Below are 24,972 nucleotides of genomic sequence, written 5' to 3' on the forward strand. Positions count from 1 at the left end.
ACAAGCTCTATCAGGCCAATATTTTGCACATGTTTAGTTTATGTCACGTACATTATTTCATAAAATAACAACTACTTGATCGGGCACCTTCTTGGGTATGTAAATTAGGGTCAAAGGTCAAAAATGTTTCATCCTGTATCTTGGTGAATACATGTCTTATCTTTCCCATATTTTGCATACGTAAAGACCATGTTACAAGAATCATTTCACAAAATAACCACTTTTTGCTCAGACGCCATCTTGTCTGTGCAAAGTAGGGTCAAAGGTCATATGTACTTCTTTCTTTATCTTCATTATGACGTGTTATCTCTATGGGAGGGAATTTTTCTAGATGTGAAAATTGACATGATTGTCTTTATCGACGACTAGCTCAATTACCCTTCGGTGAATTTCTTCCAGATTTTAGTATGTTGTAGCCAATGTAATACTCTTTAAGTTTTTTTCAATCAAAGTTTTAATCGGATGATGTCTTCACCTCGTGAAAATAGATATAATGTAACCTTGTCAAATTTAACCAGTTTACGTGTTATCTCTATGGGAGGGAATTTTTCTGGAAATGAAAATTGACATGACGGTCTTTATCGTACACTAGCTCACTTACTCTTCTGTGAATTTCTCCCAGATTTTAATATGTTGTAGCTCAGACTTTGGGCTATCGTGTCTATAACCTGCATTTTTTCATACGACGCCGAGATCACGTCAAAAAACTTGGTTGAAATCAAACTTATCTTCGATGTATTGAGATATTTCTTTCTTTCTACAACTTTCTTTGCAATAACTCAAGAAAAACAGCCCCTATCACGCCCATATTTTGCACATGTTTAGTTCATGTCACGTACATTATTTCATAAAATAACAACTACTTGATCAGACACCATCTTGGGTATGTAAATTAGGGTCAAAGGTCATAAATGTTTCAACCTGTATCTTGGTGAATACATGTCCTATCTTTCCCATATTTTGCACACGTAAAGACCATGTTACAAGGATCATTTCACAAAATAACCACTTTTTGCTCAGATGCCATCTTGTCTGTGCAAATTGGGGTCAAAGGTCAAATATACTTCATTCTGTATCTTCGTTAGTGTATACGGAATTGTGTACCATAGATGGCAGGTCTGACTCCCTTTTCTAAATGAGAATCCAAACATCACACGGCCAATGTCCACTAAACACAGATGAAACCGGTATGGTCATGCCTATTGGGATCAGGAGACTCAAATCGTTGATTTACGAACAGATCGGATCACCTAATTTGTCAGTGTTGACAAATTCCAAGTCTAGTTATCATTATTACTGTAATCATCATTATGCTTTTGCTATTAACAGGTTCTTTATCAATATTTAAGTCGGCGACAGAATAAAAAGAGTAGGTTATGAAACCAAATCTCTTACCGATAGTCTATAGTTCATGATAATGACACACTCCCACAGACCTTATCGCAATTTTATTCTTCTTGTACATTGTGTGTACGGCGGTTAGTTGACTGGATAGGATCTAGCGGTACCTAGAAATCCGAGGCCAGCATACAATGAGCATATGGTTGAGTGCTCAAACATTGTTTAGTGAGCATATTGTTTAGTTCAATTTATGTGTTCAAACATACTGTTAGCGTTTATTGTTTAACATGACAATTTGTGTATACTATGTGAGTTACATTCAATCATTGCCTGCGGGCAGAAATAAACCATCGAGCAATGGCAATTAAGGGTCCACAGTGCTTTCTTTACAAAATTAGTTTCGTGGTGAGTTACCGACAAATCATAAAATGAGAGTAAAAATGTTTCCGATTCTATGTTCATTCTGTCATTAACAGAATAGCCGGTGTTTTACTCTGCAACGACATCACAAAATGGGGGAAACAGTAGAGCACATCAGCAGGGCACGCTTCGTGGCAACAGAACCAATCAACTTCCTGATAGCGGCAGTCCAAGGAGCCCTCTCCACGATCAGGACATTTTACGTACAAGACAGTCTGGCGCAACATTATAATTACTCCATCAATGATTACCACCTGAACGGCACATGTTCTGATAGGGACGTCACTGATCCTCTCGAAAAACAGATACAGTCCGAGACAGCCTGGTGGAACATGTGGCTTGCAGTCCTCTCTACTCTTCCACCCGTTGTCACGGCGACATTCCTGGTAGCTGCCTCGAGTTTCATCGGTCGAAAGCCGATCCTAGTCATAGGCGCAGTATGCCATCTCATTGCTCTTCTCATCTTTCTCCTGGTAGCGCTCTTTGGTCTACCCTTGTCCTTAACTCTCCTTGCGGCCGCTGTACTTGGGTTGTGTGGGGATATAGAAGGTGTCGTAACGGTATCCCTGGCTTATGTTGCTGACTCTTCCGTAGGAAAGTCTAGAACACAGAGGATGGTCGTTCTCTCACTCATGTACGAGGCTGGTTGGGGTTGCGGTCAAACGCTTGGAGGTTTGATTCTCGGTTACTCTAATAACTTTCCTGTCTCCTTCGCGTTCCCAGCAATACTGGCTGCCATCAACCTTGCCTACACAACATGGCCAGGATTGGTTTTGGAAACAGTACCTAAGCGTGAGCCCCTTCCAGCAGGTTCTATCCTGAAGAAATCTCTTGATAGTCTGGTTGGGTTCTGCACACGCTTCGAAAGACGCAAGAGGATTAATGTCGTCATTCTGATCATGATCATTTGCCTCGTGCGTTTTGTACGAGAGAGCATCTTCGACGTCGTCGTGATTTATGGTCTCGGAAAACCCTTCTGTTGGACAGCCATTTTTGTGGGATGCTTTAATGCCAGTGTTGCTCTGTTTCCTGCAGCAAGTGAGAACTAAATTCTATACATTTTGTTAAAATAATTATATTATTAATGCCAGAATTTACCGATGTTAAGAGGGGCTTGTGTTTCTACCCACAAGTATCAAATGCATGCTTAATCTAGTAGCGAAAAAAAAAAAAAAAACCGAGAAAACAAAAAACAAAACAAAACAAAGCAAAACTCCACCAATAGTCCAAGAGCATTGTGTCAAAATAACCTCAAACCTGGACGTTTTTGGTAACAAGCTTATTTTCTTTCTTCAGGATAGGTCCAGAAATATGGTTACAATAACAAATAACAAAAGTCCTCATAAATCCTCCTGGAGCATTTTCCGCAATCCACGATGGCGCCCAAAATGGCCCCCATTTCCTGGAATTCTTACAACTTTTCAACCACAGAACGCAAATCCAAAATTTCAATGTCTAAGTATGTTTTGAAGCATGAGGAATTCAATAAAATACATATTAAGAGATATTGATGCACACAAGTATAACCGTAATTCAAGATCGCGTTCAAAATACACACACTGCCATTTCCGGAAATGCTTATAACTTTTTCAACCAGGTAAGCCTAATACAAAAATTAAATGTCTAAATATAGTATGTTTTTAAGGATGAATAACTCAATAAAATACATACTAAAAGATGCTGACCCACACAAGTGCCGTAATCCAAGATGGCGTCTAAAATGGCCGCCATTTCCTGAAGTTCTTATAACTTTCCAAACAGGTAAACCAAATACAAAAATTAAATATGTAAATATAATACTTGTATTATGTTTTTAAGGTTGAAGAACTCAATAAAATACATATCAAGAGATATTGACCCACACAAGTACCGTAATCCAAGATGGCCTCCAAAATGACCACCATTTCCTGAAATTCTCATAACTTTTCCACCAGGTAACCCAGATACAAAAATTAATGTCTAAATAACAGTTTTTAAGGATGAAGAACTCAGTAAAATTCATTTTAGAGATGTTGACGCACATAAGTATATTATCGATAAAACCGCTCAAGCTCTTCCCAAAATACAAAATGGCAGGCAGTAACAATTCATTCTCACAATTATGTGAATAAATATCAGTATAGTGTATAAGAAACTTATAGTTCCTATGTGTAAAGTACACAAATAAAAACATTTAATGTTAAAATCAAGGAGTGTGTCCCTGTCACGATTGAAATATTTCCCCATTAGTTTTGTTGTTAAACAGACAGCCAACTAGAAGTCAATATTTATTTATTTTTTTTTTTACCACGAGGTGTATTTTCGTCACCTCAAGCGCATGAGATGAAAATTTAGTGCTAGCCTTTTTTTTATTTGTTACCAACGTATTTGATGTCTACCATGAGGTGAGTTCGATTTGAAACAGTCAGTTATCACTTAGGAAGTAACAACAATTCTTTTTGGTGTCTGTGTTACATACATATTCAAAATTAGTGTATATGTGTGCTTCAAAACAATGTGTAATTTATCACATGACAGTGAATTTCTTCGGTGCAATACATTGCTCCACCTAAAAACATAGTGTCTAAATTATCTTATTAAATTCATGTAGATTAGATAGAATTATATAATAGATAGAAATCAGAGAATATGACAATCGTATAGTTATTGGTACATGGAGGAGGAATATTCTCCTCCCACGCGAGGGATTTTTTTTTTCACTTGAAAGTGAGACATATCGTGCAAACTTTTGGTAAGATATTGAATTGTTTCCATCGAAGAGTAAAAAAATAATAATAAAGTAATATTCAGGGAAACGCGCAACGGGAGGATGTGGAAGAGGGATTCCCCCATCCCCAACATGAGGGAGGTTTTGCATTTTCAGACTTGATATTCAGACATCTGATGCCCTATTGGTGAAATATTACATTTTTGTTTTCATCATCAAAAAAAAAAAAGGAACAAAACGATATAGTTTAGTAAAAGTGTGATTTTGTTTCCTATTTAAAAAAAAAGTTAGGAAAATTTATATTATGGAAAGTGTCAGGGAGGGGGAGTGTGGGAGGAGAATACTTCTTCCCATACAATGGAGATTTTGGCATTTCCAATCTGAAATTCAGAGATTTACAGCACTCTTTTGGTGAAACATTTGTTATTTTTTTTTTGTCATAAAAGTAAGAAAATATGTATTTATGGAAATATGAGGGGGGGGTGTATGAGGTGAAGCACCCTCCCACAAATGGGAAATTTTTTTCAGACCTCAAAATCTCGGGGTTTATGCTGTGCACTGTTGATGAAATAGTAGATTATTTTTTTTTCTTTTAAAAGTGTAAGTACAATAAAGACTAGCACATTCAAGGCAATGAGCGAGTAGAGGATGTGGGGGGGGGGGGAGGGAGGGACCCCTTTCGACTGTGGAGAGAGTTCTTGCATTTTAATGCTTACTTAAAACAGCCTAGTGCACCCTTTGTGTCATATCGAGAAAATTGCACATCTTCAAAGAGTAAATAATTCATAGCCCCAGTATCCTCCAACACGATAGAACTTTTACACTTGAATTGAAATGAAAATAATTATATTTGCACAAAGATGATGTAATATTCAGGAATTGTTAATCAAAGGGGTATTTGATTTATATTGGGGACGTGAGCGGTGAAAGGGTTAGGAAGGGCAAATCACCCTCCAATATGAGGGAACTAACTTTTAAATTTTGTAAGTGAAAGATTTGGTGCACACTTTTTAATGACATATTCGGAAACTTGTCTATGGATTGATGGAAACGGGCTGAGCGAGGGGTGTTTTGCATTTTTATGATTGCAATTTTAATAATGTTGTCGGTGGAAGGGGGGGGGGATGCATCCCATCCAACCTATAGGCCGTCCCATGTGCACATTAAAGGGAAATATTCCACTTGACCTTCTGAGTTGTTGAATCTCTAACGTTATATTAAATTTCTTTGTCTCTTGAAACAGGCTAAAAACAGCAATGTTTTGATCAAACAAAATTTCGGTCATTTTGAGCAACGTTTTCGAGAAGAACTCGCGTGATTTTATTGGTACTTACGTGCTTCATGATCTCTGAATTAGCATTTCATTGGGTTCCTTATGTCTCAAAATATAACTTTTATATTTAGACATTTAAATGCGTATCGCGGTTACTTAGTTGGAGGGTTATGAGGAAAAACTAGAAATGGCGGCCATTTTGGACACCATTTTTGGACTTCTGAAAGTGTTTATGTGCTTTAAATGTGTTTCAAAATAAAATCACTGAGCTTCGTCATCACATGCACAGTGATGTACAATCATTACCATTGTATAATTATGTTTATTTGCTTTTCTTTCTAAAGCAATGCATGGTTATTCTAATGTATATTTTGCTTATTTTGGCCAAATTATATGGAAACAAAGTTACACCAACAGTGTCTCACTCCCATGATACACATGAATTTGACAAACAACGCTTTAGGCTGAATACAGTCGACCGATATAAAAAAAAAGATTTTAGTAACATGTTGTCCTCTTGCGATTTAAAATACGCAAACTATTATGGATTGCGGTATGCATCATATTTTGTATGGCCCACCGTTTGTATGATCATACTAGGTCTTACAAAAAGAGTAAAAGAGTAAAAGCTGAATAGTGTATAGTTGGAGGTGGTTCGAGTATGAAAGCACAATCAGTTTCATAAAACCTACCATTAATTTTAGACTTAGGTTCCAGATTATAGTCATATTCTAACCCTCGATCTGTACAAAACCTGAACTTTAGACAGGAACTGATGATGTGTATTTCAGTGTATGCTTACTATAACCCTGAACAATGGACATGAATTCCACCTTTTCAGAGCTCTTGTGACTATAGGCTTCTGGTATCTTGCTCCATGAATGCTTCACAATAATTCACGATGAATTGCCCTGAGCACTGCTAGTCTGAATTCATGGTAAAGGGTAAAATACATCCACATGGACAAAATAAGTACATGTTTCCACGTGATGACACACACTATACATTACAGGATAAATACAGCTCTAGCTGTGATGGCGGAATTCCTCATGAATAAAAAATGAAACATTCTAACCCCGGTCATTGTCTAGGACTATTGTCTGGGTGTATAAACCACACACTCCCATGCATACCCACTGACCCCTGCTTTGTGCAAAGTTAAAGTTTTGAAAAAGAGATTCAAGATTCAAGATTCAAGATTCAAGATAATTTATTGTCATGTATAAAATATACATAAAATTTGTTTTCGGACATACATAAAGATAGAGGTGCATAAATGAAGAATATAAATCATGAAATAAGTTAACATAAGTTTTATACCATACATACATAAAATATATACATTTAATACAAAAAAAAATGAAATATTGCAGGAGAAAATAAGCGTATATAAAGTATGCATTTTTTTCCCCTTCGCCCTATTCACCCCATCCAGGCACTTCCATATGCTAGAGCACTCCTCCAGTTGAGACTTTAACACATGTTCTACACACCACCACTACCCCCCCCCCCCCCGACTCTCAGAGAGTACACTTCCACATACACACCCACACACACACGCACACACACACACATACACGCACACACACATACCCCACACCCGCGAGTTACACCCATATAAACTTATACATACACACACACACATACACCAAAACTATCACCTAATCAACGTGAAAGAGCGCTCCAGCACACAAAAAGCCTGGGCAAGGATAGGAGACAGTAAATTATCTCAAAGAGAATTTGCTGCGTGACAAAGGCTATAAAAAAAAGAGACATTCATACACCATACTAAAATATAACAGGCAGTGTGACGTATTGCAAATACTCAATAATTTTATCATATTTGTATTTTGTTGAAAAGTTCTCTTAATTCTTTTCCTTCTTTCCTTTTCTGCGTATGTTCCAGTAACAAATACAATATATAATAAATTAAAAATGTTTCATCACAAAATCTAAAACATTCAATTCAGTCATAGGTCATAGGGTTGGCAAGACATGCAGCTCAAAACTTCCCAGGTGTACTGTTGGCTCATCCACAATTACACTGCTGCTGTTTACAAATTTGTGTACAGTTATTTTGCAATGAGTCAAAAATATGTAACAATTCAACATAACTAATGAACAATACAATTGTCATCAAGTGCACACATACTGGACTGAATCATGAATCATTAGAACAGTTCACATATTTTAAACATATAACATATACTATAAATAACAAAAAAAATAACCTCATCTGTTAAATCTGCTATTGAAAACTTTACATGCTGCGATCAGAAATGACCGTCTGAACCTCTCCGTCTTTACTTTTGGAAGTCTAATTCTACCTGATCTGTTTACAGTCACCTCATCATGAAGCGGATGTGATTCATCTTTCATTACAATATCAAGTCTAGACACAAGAGCAGATTGTACAATATCCTCTAGATGTTGCACAGGCATTCCTATAATTTTACTGGCTTGTGATACAACCCTTGTCAATTTGGACTTATTTTTCTCTGTTAAACAACTAAACCATGCTACTGATGAGAAGCACATGACAGACTGTATTACACTTTGATAAAACAAAACAAGTGTTTGACTCTTCACATTAAATGACCTGAGTTTTCTAAGGAAATACAATCGCTGGTTTCCTTTTGACTGAATTTTCTTAGTATTTGCATCCCACCTAAGTTTATCGTCTATAATTGTTCCAAGGTATTTGTACTCTGACACCTGCTCTATGGTATCTCCCCCAATGGAAATCCTGTCATGATTGTTTTGACCAGTTTTACCAAAATCAAAAATCATCTCTTTAGTTTTCCTGGTGTTTAAAATCAGTGATGTTTGTTCACACCATTCCACAAACTTGTCAACACTTCTCCTGTAAACCATTTCTTCATTGTTACGTATCAATCCTACAATACATGTGTCATCTGCGTATTTCACAATATGACAAGATGGACTTACTGGGCTATCACTTGTTAAGAGAGTGAACAAAATAGGTGAGAGCACACATCCTTGTGGTGCCCCAACATTCAGTGTTCTATCATCGGAAACTACCTCCCCTAGGCGTACTCTTTGTGACCTGTCGGTCATGAAATCTCCTATCCACAGAGACAGATATGGGTTAACCTTCATGACATTATGTAACTTTCCAGTTAACAACTGTGGTACAATGGTATTGAAAGCTGACGAAAAATCAACGTACAACACTCTAACATATGACTTGGACAACTCTAAATGCTTGATAATAGTATGTAACAGGTAGGTAAGTGCATCGTCAACACATCTCTTACTCCTATAGGCAAACTGAAGTGGGTCACAGTGTTCCTTTGTCTGTTCAATCAGAAACTCTTTCACCAGTTTCTCAAAACATTTCATAATGACAGGTGTTAAAGCAACTGGTCTAAAATCATTCAGTGTAGCAGGTTTAGGAACCTTTGGAATAGGACTGATTGTTGCACATTTCCAAATATTGGGTACATGAGAAGTATCAAGAGACCATTGAAAGAACTTACAAAAAACTTGGGATAACTGCTGTGAACATAATTTGAGAAGTTTCCCAGATAAACCATCCGGTCCCATTGATTTGTTTGTTTTAATTGATTCCATGACCCTCCTTACCTTTCCTTCACATATCAGTATTCTATCACTACTAAATATCTCTTTCTGTATTTCCTGTTGACAGTGAGCAAAAGAATCTGAAAAAACTTGGTCATCCCTGTCAAATCTACAATAAAACTCGTTTAACTTTTGAACAAATTCAAAAACATCATCCCCAATAATACTACATTTTTTTTTGAGTACCTGTATCAAACCCTGTCATCAGTTTCAAACCCTTCCAGGCTTCCCTAGGATTTCCTTCTTGAAATTTGTCTTCTATCTTTTTCCCAAACTCTCGTTTCCTAGCCTTAATGTGCCTCTTAAAATCCTTCTCAATTTTCTTCAAAGCTTCCCTATCATTGTTACAAAAAGCTACATTCTTCTGATGAATAAATTGTCTGCAACGTTTATCCACCCATGGTTTATTATTAGGGTATCGTTTAAAAATTTTTTCTGAAACAATCATCTCCTCACAGAATTTAATGTAATCTGTTACCACTTCTGTAGCCCTATCCAAAGATGAAGAATCCAGAAGAGTGTCCCATTCTGTACAATCGAAGCATGCTCTAAGGGTCTCTGTAGAATCGTTTGTCCAGATTTTCGCCCTCCCTTTTGTCGGCTTCTGACGTTTCAACTTCTGCCTATATTGTGGAATCAACTGAATGATGTTATGATCAGAGTTTCCCAGGGGTGGCTTAGCAAACGCTTTATAACCATTACATATGTTTCCATAACACTTGTCCAATGTGCGAGTACCTCGCGTAGGTATATTCACGTATTGGTAAAAATGTGGCATGACAGAGCGTAGATCGCAGCTATTGAAATCTCCTAGCACAATCTGCACTGCATCTGGAGATGAAGCTGCAATCCTAGAAGAGATATCCTGTATTTTAGAAGCAGCAATGTCAACATTTGCAGTTGGTTGAATGTAGACAACCATGACGTAGATGTTAGAAAATTCTCGTGGTAGGTAGTGTGGTCTGGCCGAAATACATAATAATTCAATATTTTCAGAACAGAAACTGTCACAGATCTTTATATTACTTTCATCACACCACCTTTCATTGATATATGCACAGACTCCTCCTCCTGCCAGTTTTCCCGATGCCTCTGTACGATCTCCTCGAACACACACAAAACCATCTATATCCGAATCAGATGTGGTGTCTTTGGATGAAAACCAGGTTTCAGTAAAGCACAGCAAACAGCTTTCACGGTATTCGTAGCGATAATTCACACACGCTTTCAACTCATCCAACTTATTTCGTAGGGAACGACAGTTACCTGATATGACTGAGGGCAACGGCGGCCGAAAACTCCGCCTTCTGAGACGAGCTCTAACTCCTCCTTTTCGTCCACGCTTTCGACGTTTCAGCTCCACTGGAATGTCATGACAGTCAGGCTCGGACTTGCGCACGCTGTCAGACCCGGCGAGTCTGAGAAGAGTGTCTCGGTCGTATGTTATGCGGCTGACCGGTAATGCCGTGCTGATAAGTAGTGGTTCATATCGTACTGGGCTTGCTCTCAGTACACAGATGAGTCCACTGACCAGTATGGTCAGAAGCAAAAATTTCCCGCTTAAATTCCACCAACAGATCTTCATTTTTGCGTAGAAAAGTCCAGCAAGTGTACAGATGAGACAGTTTATACCAACATAGAAAACAATACGGGAAAAAACCAGAAATCACGAAATCACGAAACTTGTGCAGGTGCAGGTGCGAAAAATCGTCCGTGGTCGCCGCGGTGCAGCGCCCTCCAAGAGGATTGATATTAGAGGAATATTGAACCATAACCTAATCTTGAATTTAGTAAAACTGATTTATACTTTCATTTCTAAACCACCTCCAACAAAATTGTACACGAATCAGCTAGTGGTCATAAGAATGTTGATGTTGTCTGAACAAATAAGGATCAGAACTCGGATATGTTTTTCTTTTTTTTTTTGGTAACACCTTGTACATGAACGTATTTTCCTATTTCAGTTGCGACTATAGTTATCAAACCTCTACTAAAGTGTTTTTCCGAGCACTGGTTGATTCATTTGGGATTCATCTCGTTTATCGCCCAGCTGATCACCTGCGCCCTGGCAGAAAACACTATCCAGCTTGCCTTCATTGGTGCGTAAAGTTTTATAGTCAGTGCAACAGCCCTATCGGATTGTATTATTTGCAGACGAGACTTCACACGCCTTACTATTACCTTCAAAAGTATGATCTAAAACATAACTTATACAAGTACTAGAGTAGTTAAGTCGAAGCTCAGTGCTCAAAGAGTAGAGAATATACAACCAATATGCAATTTAACTGAATAAAGTACCACACAGTCACTTCTGTCATGGTGTTAACTGAGATAAACAAATATGTGACAATAAAAGAAAATATTTTTTCTTTGTTGTACTCTTTCGGAATGGTGATGATAATTGCGTTTCATTTTCAAGTAGAACTATACGTTATTTATATCTATCAATGCTTCGTGTAGTGATACGTATTTGACAGCGCATTCTCAAACCTTTTGGTATATCAAAATATATCCGCTTGACAAATACCCAACACACTAAAAAATAGGAGAGCAAATATGTACGCCTAGAGGTACAGATGCTTGTCCCTATACAAGGAACCCTAGCGGCACTTATATGTACCCCATACAGGGGTACATATAAGTACCCCTACCTGGGGTACAGATATGTACTCTATGGAGTACTTATTTGTACGTTTAAGGGTACTCATTTGTATCATCATAGGTACTTATATGTTCCCTTAGGTGGTACTTATATGTTCCTCTGTATGGGGTACATATAAGTACCCCTGTATGGGGTACAGATGAGTACTTCTAGGGTTCCTTGTATAGGGACAAGCATATGTACCACTAGGGGTACATATTTGTACTCCTATTTTTGGTATGTGACTGCCTAAGTAAACAATATGACACACACACAAACACGCACACAAACACATGCATGCAATCTATGAGAGTAAGTTTACAGCATACAACTGTATGTATAAGGCATGCTAAGGTGTTTTTCCTTGATATACAAATTATACGCTTTATTTACTGGAAACTTAACAAAGCAAAAGCATCCACGTGTTGAAATTGCACTACAAACACCAGATGCTTGTAAAGTGCCAAATATATACTTTCACAGGCTGTTCCATTGAATTGTAAACGTCCTGCAGTTTAAAAGGACTGTACAGTACTGGTTGAGGCGGGGATTCAGGTTTATAACATTCTTAAGTAAGATAATGAGAAACCTCTTATGAAATATTAAAGAGCATGCAATTTTAAGGATTCAACGACGTTTATTTGATGAAAATTGGTTTTCAAATGGCTGAGATATCAAAAAAAAAAAAAGTGCCACAGGCCACGCTTTTTATAAGGATCTCTTTGGGTCACCTTGTTTTCTGGATATCTCAGCCATTTCAAAACCGATTTTCATCAAATAAACTTTTGATACCCCTTAGAATTGCATGCTCTTTGACATCTCATAGTGTTTCTGAATATCTCGCAAAACATTAAAAGCTAAATCCTCACCTCAACCAGAACTGTATTAATAGGGTATATCGGATCATATATAGATTATACCTCCAATCTCTATAGCTTCTGCTGTAGGCCTCCTGCGCACTTTACCGGAACCTCTTGGTAGAAACCTTATCTCACGACTGGACTCGGCTGAAGAACGGGGTAAGTTCAACCTGATTCATTCCCTTCGATCATCAGCTTAATAATGCTAACTTTGTCGTTCATAGGCGTCGTGGAAATTGGCAGCTTGCTCATGTTCTCATACTGCCTGCTCGCTTGTACCTGTGACTTTCTGTATTTGGACAATCTTATAGACTTGGTTATTCACTCGATATTGTATGAGTATCTTGTTTCTTTGCGCTCAAACGAACATGCTATTTTTTATTTTATATTCAACTTTATTACCTAATTCTCATATCAGGTTTAATAAAAAATAGTGTGATCAGGAATAAGTGTATTTCATAGCCATTAGTCTACAAACAAATAAATACATACACAGACACACATGCATATATAATTTATATATATATATATATATACTGTATAACAAATGAACAAACCAAACCATTTTGATGACAAATGAATACTTGTTAACATCGGAATCTGCTTTGCGGGTTGTGCAAATATTCTGAAGGTCAGCTTGCGTGTTTGGCTGTAAGCCCCGAATTTGTATTTGGATTGATTCACTATTTTTAAAGATATCATTGCGGAGGGTCCCGTTGTAATTTATTTTGGGACATACGGTATAAAAATTAAGAAAATGAGATACGTTACCCAATCAATGAGATTAAAACTTGACAATTGTATAATTATGTTTTTTGGCACATAAACGAGCATAAACAAACAAAAACTACATTGCATTGTGCAATCATCGCGCTATGAATAGGCTCTATTGAGCTCTTTGTAGAATAGAAAAAAAAGACAGCTCAACGAAACAACTTACTGTGGAATCGCTCATGATGAGATCTGAAATGTCGATGGCAATGCCCAGATTGCGCTCTTTAGTGTGTTATGAATTAATTCTGAAAAACTTTAATTTGTTACAATTTACAACTACTATATCATTTTCTTTTGTGCGTGCAATGCAGCAAATTCATGCATTATTTTATTTTATGATAACTCTTTCAATATATTGTGTTCATTGTTATGTATATCTTTTGATTATTGCATACCTGCTTTATACCCGTAGTCAACTTAATTTTGGTGAAATGGTTGATTTTGATAGAATCTAATTTTGGTACTTCTTGATTGATTGTCATTTTATGGCGTAGAATCACTTTTATTTTTGGCTGACCCTCTATGTGTGTAAAAACAAAACAAGTATGTAATAGTGCACACTCATGCTTAGATCGGGACGCACGCACCCAAAAAAGAATGAATAATCATACTCAACCAAGTCTGAATGATAAGTAGTAATATTTTTGTTTGGGACTTTTACCTAATATAGGTTTTCCCGTTCATTTTCCTTTTAGACTTTTTCCTAACATAGGTTTCCCCGTTCAGTTTCAGACTTGTTCCTTTCAATTAATTGATATGTAAGTAATTCAATTTCGTCCCGAAAAACCTGGAATATGCCAATCCTATTGTTTCAAATTCGTATTTTGTCAGTCATTTTCAAACAGAGTTTATCCAACTTAGTCATTTGTCGCACATTTTCGTCACTGAAAAGACAAAATTATGGTCTTTCTCGAACAGCGTATGATAGGCCCTAATGAGTTCTTTTTTTCTGAGATCCATTCCTGATGAATTACACTCGTTTGTTTTGATTTAACAGATGCGGCGTTTGCCATGCTAGCTGTGGCGTTTTCATTTTCCATCGGTTTTTCTTACTTGTTTTTTGACGGACAATTTACCTTCACCGTAAGCATTGGCATGACTCCGGTTACTTTTTACGTCGCTGCAGCCATCCTTGTCATTCCAATGGTATTAACCGGGTAATTTGAAACTGTTTTTGTTTCTTTGTGCTGATGTTGCTTGCTAGAATGTGGATGTATTCGTTGTGTAAAGCTTTTTCCGACTCATTCCGTGGTAATGAATAATTTCTTTATCTTCTGATATCACGAAACCGTCCGCCCCACATTCTAAACATTGTGAACGCTACTGGTTCTATGGCAAGCCGAATTCTCGCTGGCTTCGATATCTCTGAGAGTACAAAATGATCACATTTTGAAACTTGCAAGGGTTGACAAAAATGGTCCAAAATCATTACGCATTAACCAAAATTGAAGAACGTGGCCTCATTCTATCGGGAAAAAATGCCCTTTCCAATAGTATGCAAAATAATGACATATTTGCAACAATATTGATGAATTTAAAGATCATAGGTGTTCCATTCTTTCTTGGCCACCCTTATATAAATATATATATATAAATATATATATATATATATATATATATATATAATGTTGTTGACGTCACCTGTATATTGATATCTACTATTAAGTGGTAATATTTGCAGCTATTTCTAATTACCCTATTCTGAATATACAATAGGTCTTTTGAGAAATACAAGAATACAAGTGGCAACATTAATACCAACAGGTCAAATAACATACACAAGCTTACATTGAGTTACTCCATATGTATATTAGGAGCCACAATGAGTGCCATCGATAACATCTTTTTGTTCGTAACTGTCAGACTTTCGTCTCTGATTTTGATAAAGCCCGTTTCAGTGCGCATGGAAACACCCACTGAGCCATACATTATGGGGATGTCTTAGAGTAGATTAGTAGCATTTGTGGTAGCACTTTTGGATACTCTTTTGTGTGATTTAAGCAATTCACTTAACTGAAGTTTACATGGAAAATCAAATCGTTTGTTTTCGACCTGAGTCCCATACCCCGATTCACTGTCAATGGAGTACAGTTTCCCTCCATTTATAAGGAAATGAAAGGAAATCTCAGTTCTTGGGAGCCATCTACGCGACAATTTTGAATATTTCAAAACCCTCAAAGATGCAAGGGCTGCGTTGATTAGAATCGGATTCATCACCCTCAAAATAGGGCAAACAACATCAATTTTATATCTTATTTCTTTCCATTTATAAGAAAAAAAGCTGCTACAGTCGTATTTGAATTTGAATTTTGGTGGCCATATTGGTAGCAATTTGGGATATGGCAAAACCATCAAGGATGCAAGAGTGTCATTATCAATACTTGTTTTCGGGACAACCGAAATAAAGTAAAACTACTATATCAGTTTGTCTTGGTCAATATTTACACAAGAAAATAAATAGGAATTTGGTATTTTGGCGCCCATCTTGAATATCTCAAAACCCTCAGAACTGCAAAAGTAGCTTCATCCAGATTCGGATTCAGCCAGTTTGTCAGCAGCCTGGAAATAGGATAAAAACATTTGTAAAAATAGGCCGACCATATGACAGTGTACACTCAACCTCTGGCCCCAGACTTAACAACAAGAGCTTGAATAAACCCATTGCTCCCGGTCAGGACAAAGCAAACCAAAGAAAACGGAGATGAAAGCGCAGTTCTAAATGCTATAATATATAATAGATACAAAGTACTGTTATTGTGCACAGTTCCGTACCAGTGAATGTAATGCTATTATTACGATGCTTTCAGTTCCAGGTCTCACAATGTCTAATCTAATACTAGAAAATTCAAACAGTAACATTGTCTTCCTTGTTTGTGTTTTTTTTTTTCTTGTAATTCTTCAAGGATTCTTCAGGTACTCTCGATGACCTCGGAAAATGACGAGGAACGAATTCCGTTGAACAGTATCAACAATACAGAATGAATGACCTATACATTCTGCAAACGTCGTCTACAAATTACTGCTTCTGAAAGACGAGCCAAGTTCAATGCGGCGTTCCCACTATCACAACTGGCGCCATGATTGAAATCGTGTGGTCTTAATCGTGAAGGAATCGTGGTGATATTAACAGACTATATCAGATAGTATCAGATCTTGAGGTCTATCGCGGCAATTGCGTTCTTCTTCTTCTTCTTCTTCTTCTGATTAAGTCTGCCTCCTTCAATAGACTGAAGATTCTTGCAGACTGGTGCTATTTACATTATAAACAATTTATTTACAGATATTTACAAGCACGTAGAAAATTTGACGAAAAAACTAGCCACTGTGATCAACCGTTAGACGGTTTCGAAATGATCCCACAGATGGCGCTGAAACAATTTCTGACGACAGGGAATTCCAGTTCCTTACAGTTCTTGGGAAGAACGAATGGCGATGCGATTCAGTTCTCGAATATGGTACCAGATAGGAGTGTGGTTGCGAGGCTCTCGTTAACTGAGTAGCCTGTTTGATAATATAGTCCTGTGCTGAAAGAGGAGTGAGATTATTGTGTATTTTGTACATCATAATTAGCCTGTCATTTTCTCTGCGCTGTTCCAGAGTGGTCCAATTAAGTTCTTGTAGCATTTTGGTGACACTCGAGGTGTTATGGTAGCGATTTAAAGTGAATAGCGCAGCTCTTCTCTGGACCATTTCCACTTGGTGGATTAGGTTCTTGGTAGATGGGTCCCAAACTGTGGAAGCATACTCAACAATTGGTCGAGCCAACGTTTTGTAAGCTGTGGCTTTAACATCAGAAGATTTTATGCGAAGATTGCGTTTTTGAAATGCAAGCACGTTATTGGCTTTGTTGACAGTAGTGTTGATGTGTTGGGTCCACTTCAAATCAGAAGTGATGGTTACACCCAAGTACTTCACGGATTCAACAGATTCAAGAGGGGCGTTATTTAGATGATACACGTGTTGCACCCTACTTCTTTTCCTGGATATTGTCAAAACCTTACACTTATCTGTGTTCAAATCCATCATCCATTTTTTCGCCCAGTCACCAATTTTGTTTAGGTCCTCTTGAAGATTTTGCGTATGATGTTTATTGTCGATGGTCATGTAAGAAATTGCATCATCGGCAAAAAGGCGAACCTTTGACGCGAGACCATCAGGCAAGTCATTGATGTAAAGTAGAAAGAGGCAAGGCCCAAGAACCGACCCCTGAGGCACTCCAGATCCTACCGCTACTGAAGAAGATTTAATACCATCCAAAACGACCCTCTGACTTCTTCCATTGAGAAAACTTTGAATCCATTTCAGATTTTTCCCCCTGATACTGTAGTAGTCCAGTTTACGTAAAAGCCGCTCATGTCCAACCTTGTCAAAAGCTTTTGAAAAATCCATGACTATAACATCCGTTTGACGCCCTGCATCCAAGTTCCTATGTAAATCGCTTGTGAAACCAAGTAATTGTTGTTCACATGACATGTTCTTACGGAAGCCATATTGCAGGGGGAAAATGATGTTATTTTCGTCCCCGTGCTTCATAATTTTGCTGGCTAAAACGTGCTCCATTAGTTTACAGCAAATACATGTCAGCGAAATGGGGCGGTAGTTTACAGGAGTAGATCGATTACCTTTCTTGTAGACTGGTACAACATTTGCTTCACGCCAATCATTTGGTATTTCACTTAATTCATACGACAACCGGAATATACTGCAAAGAATTGGAGCCAGAATTTTTGCCAGCTGCTTCAAGACTCGTGGAGTTATACCATCCGGTCCAGGGGCCTTGCATGTCTTCAAACCACAAAGCTACTTCTCTACACCCTTTGATGTAAACAAAATATCCTCCATTTCTTCAAAGTCTGAGGTTTCCGGTAGTAAGTCATTCGGTATGGGAGTTTCCTTGGTGAAAACACTTTTGAACTGTTGGTTCAATGCTTCAGCTTTTGCAACTGGATCAGTAATCGTAATATCATCACTTTTCAGTTCTCTTATTCCTGTATTGTCAGTCCTGTTGTGTTTGATGAAGCCCCAAAATCTCTTCATACTCTCAAATTCTGTGGTATCTTCATCGATAGAAAAAAGAGATTCCACATAATTCCAATAAGCCCTCCTTAGCTCCTGTTGCAGTGATTTCTTAACTGCTTTCAACTCTTCCTCCAATTGAAAAGGGACTACCCCGTGGTTTCTCAATTTCATGTTCCGACTTTTTTTGTTCAACCTATCTCTCCTTTTGATCAACCTTTTAATCTTGTTTGAAATCCAAGGTATGTCATTCTTTTTGGATGTCATCTTATGTGGAACAAACTCTGTCATTCCCTTCTCTATTCCATTCTTGAACATAACCCATGCCTCATTCACTGAGCAAAAGTCAAGCTTATCTTCAATTTCCTTGCCTACACCTTGCATGAAATCAGCAAATTTCTCCCAATCCGCTTTGCTGTAGATGTTGATTTTCCTTCTTACTAGCTTCTGGCGAGTTGGACAACCAGCAATCGTGAGAATTGGGCAATCATGATCTGAAATGCCTGGTACAACTGAGACATCAGTGACTAACGTTGGATTATTTACTAGGAATAGATCAAGGACGTTTTCTTTCCTGGTTGTTTCCGTAACTACCTGCGTTAACCCATGGTCATCAAGCATAGAACCAAAAGCATGATGAAGCGCTGGGTGATGACATGCTTTCACCTGTCTGGTTTCCCAATCCCATCCAGGTAGGTTAAAATCACCTCCTATGACTACCATATGATCGCGATTCAATTTACACAGGGATCGTTGAAGCTCTGCAAGACTCTCTTCGTCATTTTCATGAGGCCTGTAGTACGCAGCTATATGTAGAGTCTTAGATCCCGCCACATTTAATTTACACCAGAGAATTTCACAATCTGTTTTAAGTTCGATTTCTCTTGTAGCTAGAAGTTCTCTCTTAGTAGCAATAAACACTCCACCATGAGGGTCATTAGGTCTATCTCTTCTCTCAATATGATACTGATATCTCTTCTCTCAATATGAGACGGAGGTTTGCGTTTATCGTATCATCATTATTACCATTTCACAGGCACGCACAAAAAGTCCCCCATAATCAAATGACATTACTTTTTAACGAAAGCAAAAAAGAGGTAAACATTGCAGCATGAGTGAGTACACATCAAGAAAGGCAAATGATTGCTCCTAAAAGGGAACTAAAATGTATATATATATATATATATATATATATATATATACATACTTTTTTGAGGGGGGGGGGACGTGGAGCATTCTGTTTCCTGCGTATTGGTTGGCATCCATTCGTCTCAAGAAACAATGGCGTAGCACTAGTCCCAGTCTCGAATGACAATCTCTGGAGCAGATAAAGTCCGTTGGGGTTGAGACGGAGGCTGCCCTTGCCTTCCCCCTGGCTCTCTGTTTAATTTGCTGTACGTTTCTTGCAGCTTTACAGCTCTCTTGACGCCCTCTCTTATAGTGCCAATCCACATTTGACGATTGTCAGCTGCACCTTCTCAGTTGTTGGTGTTGATGTCAAATATCATGTCGAATTTGCACACGTCTTTGAAGCAAAGACGCTGCCTTCTCATGGGACGAGACCTCTCGCATAGCTCTCCATACAGCATGTCCTTCAGGATGCGACCTTCCATTCGCCGCACATGATCCAACCACTTGAGGCGTCTCTGGCTGAGGAGCGAAAACATGTTGAGAATGCTGGCACGTCCGAGGACTAATCTGTGTTTGTCACCCTATTCTGCCATTTAATGTGCAGGAGTCATCTGAGGCAGCGGAGTTGGAAACTGTTGAGCCTCTTCTCCTTAATTGCCAGCATTTAGGACGCACGCTTGATAATGCGGAGTTCGGTGTTCTTCGTCAGCTGACTGTTTTTCCATACGCGCTTGTTCAGTTTAGCCTTGACTGCGGTACCTGTCCCTATCCTATTGCTTATCTCATTGATGGAGATGTCTGGAGGAGAGTTGTGCCTTGGGTCAAGATCTTAGTCTTTTTCAGGCTTCTTTACAGGCATGGGGCAAACAATCAACCAGCCTCTGCCATCTGGCCTCTATGTGCGATACCAGAGTAGCGTCATCAGCAAACATTAATTTTATCGGATAAGAACCTCTACAACACAGGTTTTGACACGCAGTCGGGCATTGCAAATAGCTTCCCGTCCGCTCTGGCACTAATGTAAATGCTTCCTGTGCATGTCATCAACGATGTACTGAATGAGTTTGGAGAAAAAGATTCCGGAAAGTGACGGTGCGAGGACGCAGCCTTGCTTCACACTGCTGTTCACAAGGAAGGCATGAGAAGTTCACCCGTTATAACAGACTGTACTTTTCAAGTCCTCTGGATAATCTGGAACAGCGTGGGGAGGGGGCATCTTGTCTTCTGCAGGAGACTAAAGAGTCCGCCACTTCGGCTGCCTATAGGTCAAAGGCTGTCGTCAAGGCTCTTGAGAACTTGTGGTGGGATGCCATCGTTTCCAGGAGCCTTTCCGCCCAGGAAAGACGGTCAATGACTTTGCTGAGTTCTTTTAATGTAGGCAGATCATCCAACTTCCCGTGATTGAGAGACCGCTAGATAAGGTGCCCAAGGCAGCCTCTGTTTACCATATTTTGGGTTGGGTAAGTTCCAGGCAGTGTTCTACCCAGCGTTCAAGCTTCTTCCATTGGTCTGTGATGGCCTCTCCAGACTTCGTCTTTAGTGATGCAATCTTGATGGCGGTAGGACCGATGACAGTTTTGATGCCTTCGTCCATGCTTCTTGCATTTCCACGGACTGCAGCAGACTGAATCCTGCTACACAAGTTTATAACCACAAGTCATTAGCGAAACGGCGAGCAGACTGCATGGAGCCTTTTTGCAGGCACTTCTAAAGAGAGTGTGTGTGCTGGAGATGGGGTTCTGCTTGTAGGCCAGCAGGGCTTTCTTCTTTGCTTCAGTATCTGGTTAAATCTCATCCCAGTGTCGTACCAATCTTTTCTGCGATGCTTCTTCCCGAACACAGTGAATTCTGAGGAATAGATGGTGACGGTGGCACTCTACTCTCAGTGTCCGAGTCATTGGGGATGGGAGTGACCATTTTACCATTGAATGTGTCTTGAAATCGTTGACAACTCTCGAGGTCTTTGGTACAGCAGGTGTTTATGATTGGGAGGCCTTTGGTCTTGGTGCGATGTATTTTCTTTGCCATCAATTCACATTGACCATCAGACCATGCGTAGGCTCTATATAATTATGATTATCTCTGTGCATGTATGTGGCATTTCATCACAAAACCAACAAAAGTCGCCAGACATGGATTTTTATTTAAGGGCAGATTCTAAAAGAGCAGACTGTAAACTTTTAAATGATGTATCATTCAAACGGACTCTCCCAACCTATCTAAATATTAGCAAAAAATCACACACTCTACAAAAGTGTAATGAACTGAGAAAAAAAAGGCTCTACAGTGAAGAGTCTATTCAAGCGCTTTACCTTTACCTTGCCGTGCCAGCTGTGCGATGAATGGGACAAAAAAAAAATAGGATGTAAACAACCGATAGAACAACAGTGAAGGGATTATTAGATTAAACTGAAATTCTGCATGCTCTTTTAACACATTCTTTCCATGATTAATGCCGACTTTTAAACCAGAAGCATTACCCTTTCAAAAAGTTATTAGAGGTAAAAGTGAAGAGTGTGCAAAATATTTGTAGGAAATGAAAAGGGGCCTCTAAGGCATACCTGATCACACTACTCTAAAAAAAAAAGAAAAAAAATGGGGGTTGTAGAAAAACTGCTGAAAACACACTTTCCCATTCATTCTATGATCCCAAACTTGGAAATAATGTAGAAGAGGAATAGTTCCTTATAGAAGATATGAAAAACTCAAGATTCACTTGGTTGATCCGTTCCACGTTTTGGTGTTGTCACGTAAAATCAAGGGGTGCAACTTTTTGTTGGTTTTGTGATGCACAGGCACATCATATCATTCATTTTTAGACACATCATGATTGGTGCTGTCGTTTCACCATCCATCGTTTAACCCGTTGACATTTATTGTGACAATTTTCACTTGTTTTGTGGTTGGCTGAGCTCAAATTAAAGAGGAAGATTGCTAGAGTGAGCATGCATGCTTCAGAAATGGAGAAAAAAGGAATGTACAATCTAATTACATAAGCATTATAAGGGTAAGGGGGCTAACAATAATTGATGACAAAGTTAGAACTCCACTGAAACATTCATGCACTACGCGAATATGAAATTAAACACACAATCGATACTATCGATTCGGCCAACTTTTTTCTGGAGGGGGGGGGGGTATGCTAACCAATAATCTTTATGTTAGCATTAAAAAAGATCTCATCCTCCTTTTAGATATATTTTAATGATATTTTGTAGATATATGTCAGAGGAAGGCGCAAACATTTGGCTTGATATTTTTTTCTTGAGAAGATGGGGCAATGATCTGATATGATTTATTAGGGCTTTTTTTTTTTAGAGGGGGTTTGAGCATGTCAGAGATTGACAAATCTGTCAATATTTTTTTTTTTTTTTTTGGTAATTTAGAGGAGGGCATTTCTGAGGTTGTGGCTGGTTTGGGTACTGCTCGTCTACTTCCTCTCTGATGATAACGTATAATTAGTATTTCGTAATACTGCAAAGGTCACGTTGTCATCACCCTCAATGTGCTAACCCCTGCCATCATCAATGGTTGTGGATTGTAATTACTTTGCCGAAGATAAAGTTAGGAAACAATGAGGTCCAATTTCAGCCTAGCTATAAATTAATCTCTTATATATATATATATATATATATATATATATATATATTATATAACACAGTGCATATATAGCGAATATCACTACCGTGGTGTCTCTATGCACTTTAAGGGAGAGGGATGAAAGTAGAAAGAGGAAATGTAGTGTACAATATGTGTACTATAAATGCAAAACCAAATTCATTCATAATATTGAACAGATACTCCCATTCGGGTCCAGTCATGGCCAAAATGGTGGTCGCTGTCGATCCCTATCGTGAAATATATCATATCCTATTTCAACAGAGCGCATCGGTTCGTGGTAGTTGTATTGGCATGTATAAGAACGGATGCCGATCCCGATCCCAATGATCGCATTAAATTGTTGCCAATCGAACACCCAATCGGGACAATCCTATCGAGAAACTAGATTGTGACAGGTCGTACCGCTTGAAGTAGACCAATCGTGACCACAGCTCTCCCAAGCTTATCAACACGTATCGATCGACTCGCATCACTTCGTATCCAAACGTGAAATTTCAGATTAGTTTCAAATGGCCAATCGTGGCGTTCGTAATGGATCGCACAAGAGTGAGAACGCCGGTTTTGGATCTGGAATGGATAAAATAATTCAACCAGCAACAAAGAGAGAGAGAGAGAGAGAGAGAGAGAGAGAGCACCGGTGATAACAATCAAACATACCGGACAGATAGCCTACACGTTCGGCATGTTCGGTGAATGTCTCAACGACCCCAATTGAACTTCCTTACGTGATACAGGGTTTAGTTCTTTTGCACATGAGTTATTGTAGCTATACAGAGGATGTATAGTACTGTTAAGTGTGTGTTGTGCTGTGATGATTTTAATCTGTGGGAGCAAGCGCGCCGGAACACTTCTGGTTTTGGGGGGGCAAAATGTCAACGGGGGCACATTTATGTGCGATGTGAGATCCTCGGCGCGGGAGCGGAGCGAGCAAGCGGGGGGGGGGGGGTGTGGAAAGGGGGATTCCCCCCCCCCCCCCCCCACTGTAGGGAGCTTTTGTAAAACAGGGTACAAAAGTCGCGTTTATAGACCATGAAAAAGCAAATTTCTAAGGAATTAAACATAGTGAAAAATAATCAATGCGAAGGACTATGATTCATACGGGAGTACATAATAATGTGATGGTGTGAGATCCTCGGCGAGGGAGCGAAGCGACCGAGCGGGGGGAGGGTGTGGGAGGGGGGATACCCCCTCCCACGGTAGGGACTTTTTGTAAAAACAGAGTATAAAAGTCGCGTTTATAGAGAATTTAAAGTAAATTTCTAGGGAATTGACATATTGAAAAAATCAGTTGGAAGGACTATGATCATAACATACGGGAGTACATTAATAATGTGATGGTGCGAGATCCTCGGCGAGAGAGCGAAGCGACCGAGCGGGGGGAGGGTGTGGGAGGGGGGATACCCCCTCCCACGGTAGGGACTTTTTGTGAAAACAGAGTACACTTGTATAAAAGTCGCGTTTGTAGAACATTTAAAAGCAAATTTCTAGGGAATTAACATATTGAAAAAAAATCAGTTGGAAGGACTATGATCTTAACATACGGGGGTATATTATGTGATGGTGTGAGATCCTCGTCGAGGGAGCG

At 38.8% G+C, this 24,972-nt stretch overlaps 1 protein-coding gene across 1 annotated transcript; it reads left to right on the forward strand.

The window, feature by feature from the left end:
• Positions 1–1,853: 1,853 nt before the first annotated feature.
• LOC140238619 (lysosomal proton-coupled steroid conjugate and bile acid symporter SLC46A3-like) lies at positions 1,854–20,061 on the forward strand. Its single transcript, XM_072318520.1, has 4 exons — positions 1,854–2,799; positions 11,309–11,443; positions 12,921–13,004; positions 20,045–20,061. The coding sequence occupies exons 1-4, from the start codon at positions 1,854–1,856 to the stop codon at positions 20,059–20,061; spliced, it is 1,182 nt and encodes a 393-aa protein (XP_072174621.1).
• Positions 20,062–24,972: the final 4,911 nt, after the last annotated feature.

Source organism: Diadema setosum, chromosome 15, assembly GCF_964275005.1.
Source record: "Diadema setosum chromosome 15, eeDiaSeto1, whole genome shotgun sequence".
Lineage (NCBI taxonomy): Eukaryota > Metazoa > Echinodermata > Echinoidea > Diadematoida > Diadematidae > Diadema > Diadema setosum.

Coding starts and splice junctions, on each gene's coding strand:
- LOC140238619 (XM_072318520.1), top strand. CDS start 1,854: ATGGGGGAAACAGTAGAGCACATCAGCAGGGCACGCTTCGTGGCAACA. Junction 2,800..11,308: donor TGCTCTGTTTCCTGCAGCAA/GTGAGAACTAAA, acceptor TTCCTATTTCAG/TTGCGACTATAGTTATCAAA. Junction 11,444..12,920: donor TATCCAGCTTGCCTTCATTG/GTGCGTAAAGTT, acceptor CAATCTCTATAG/CTTCTGCTGTAGGCCTCCTG.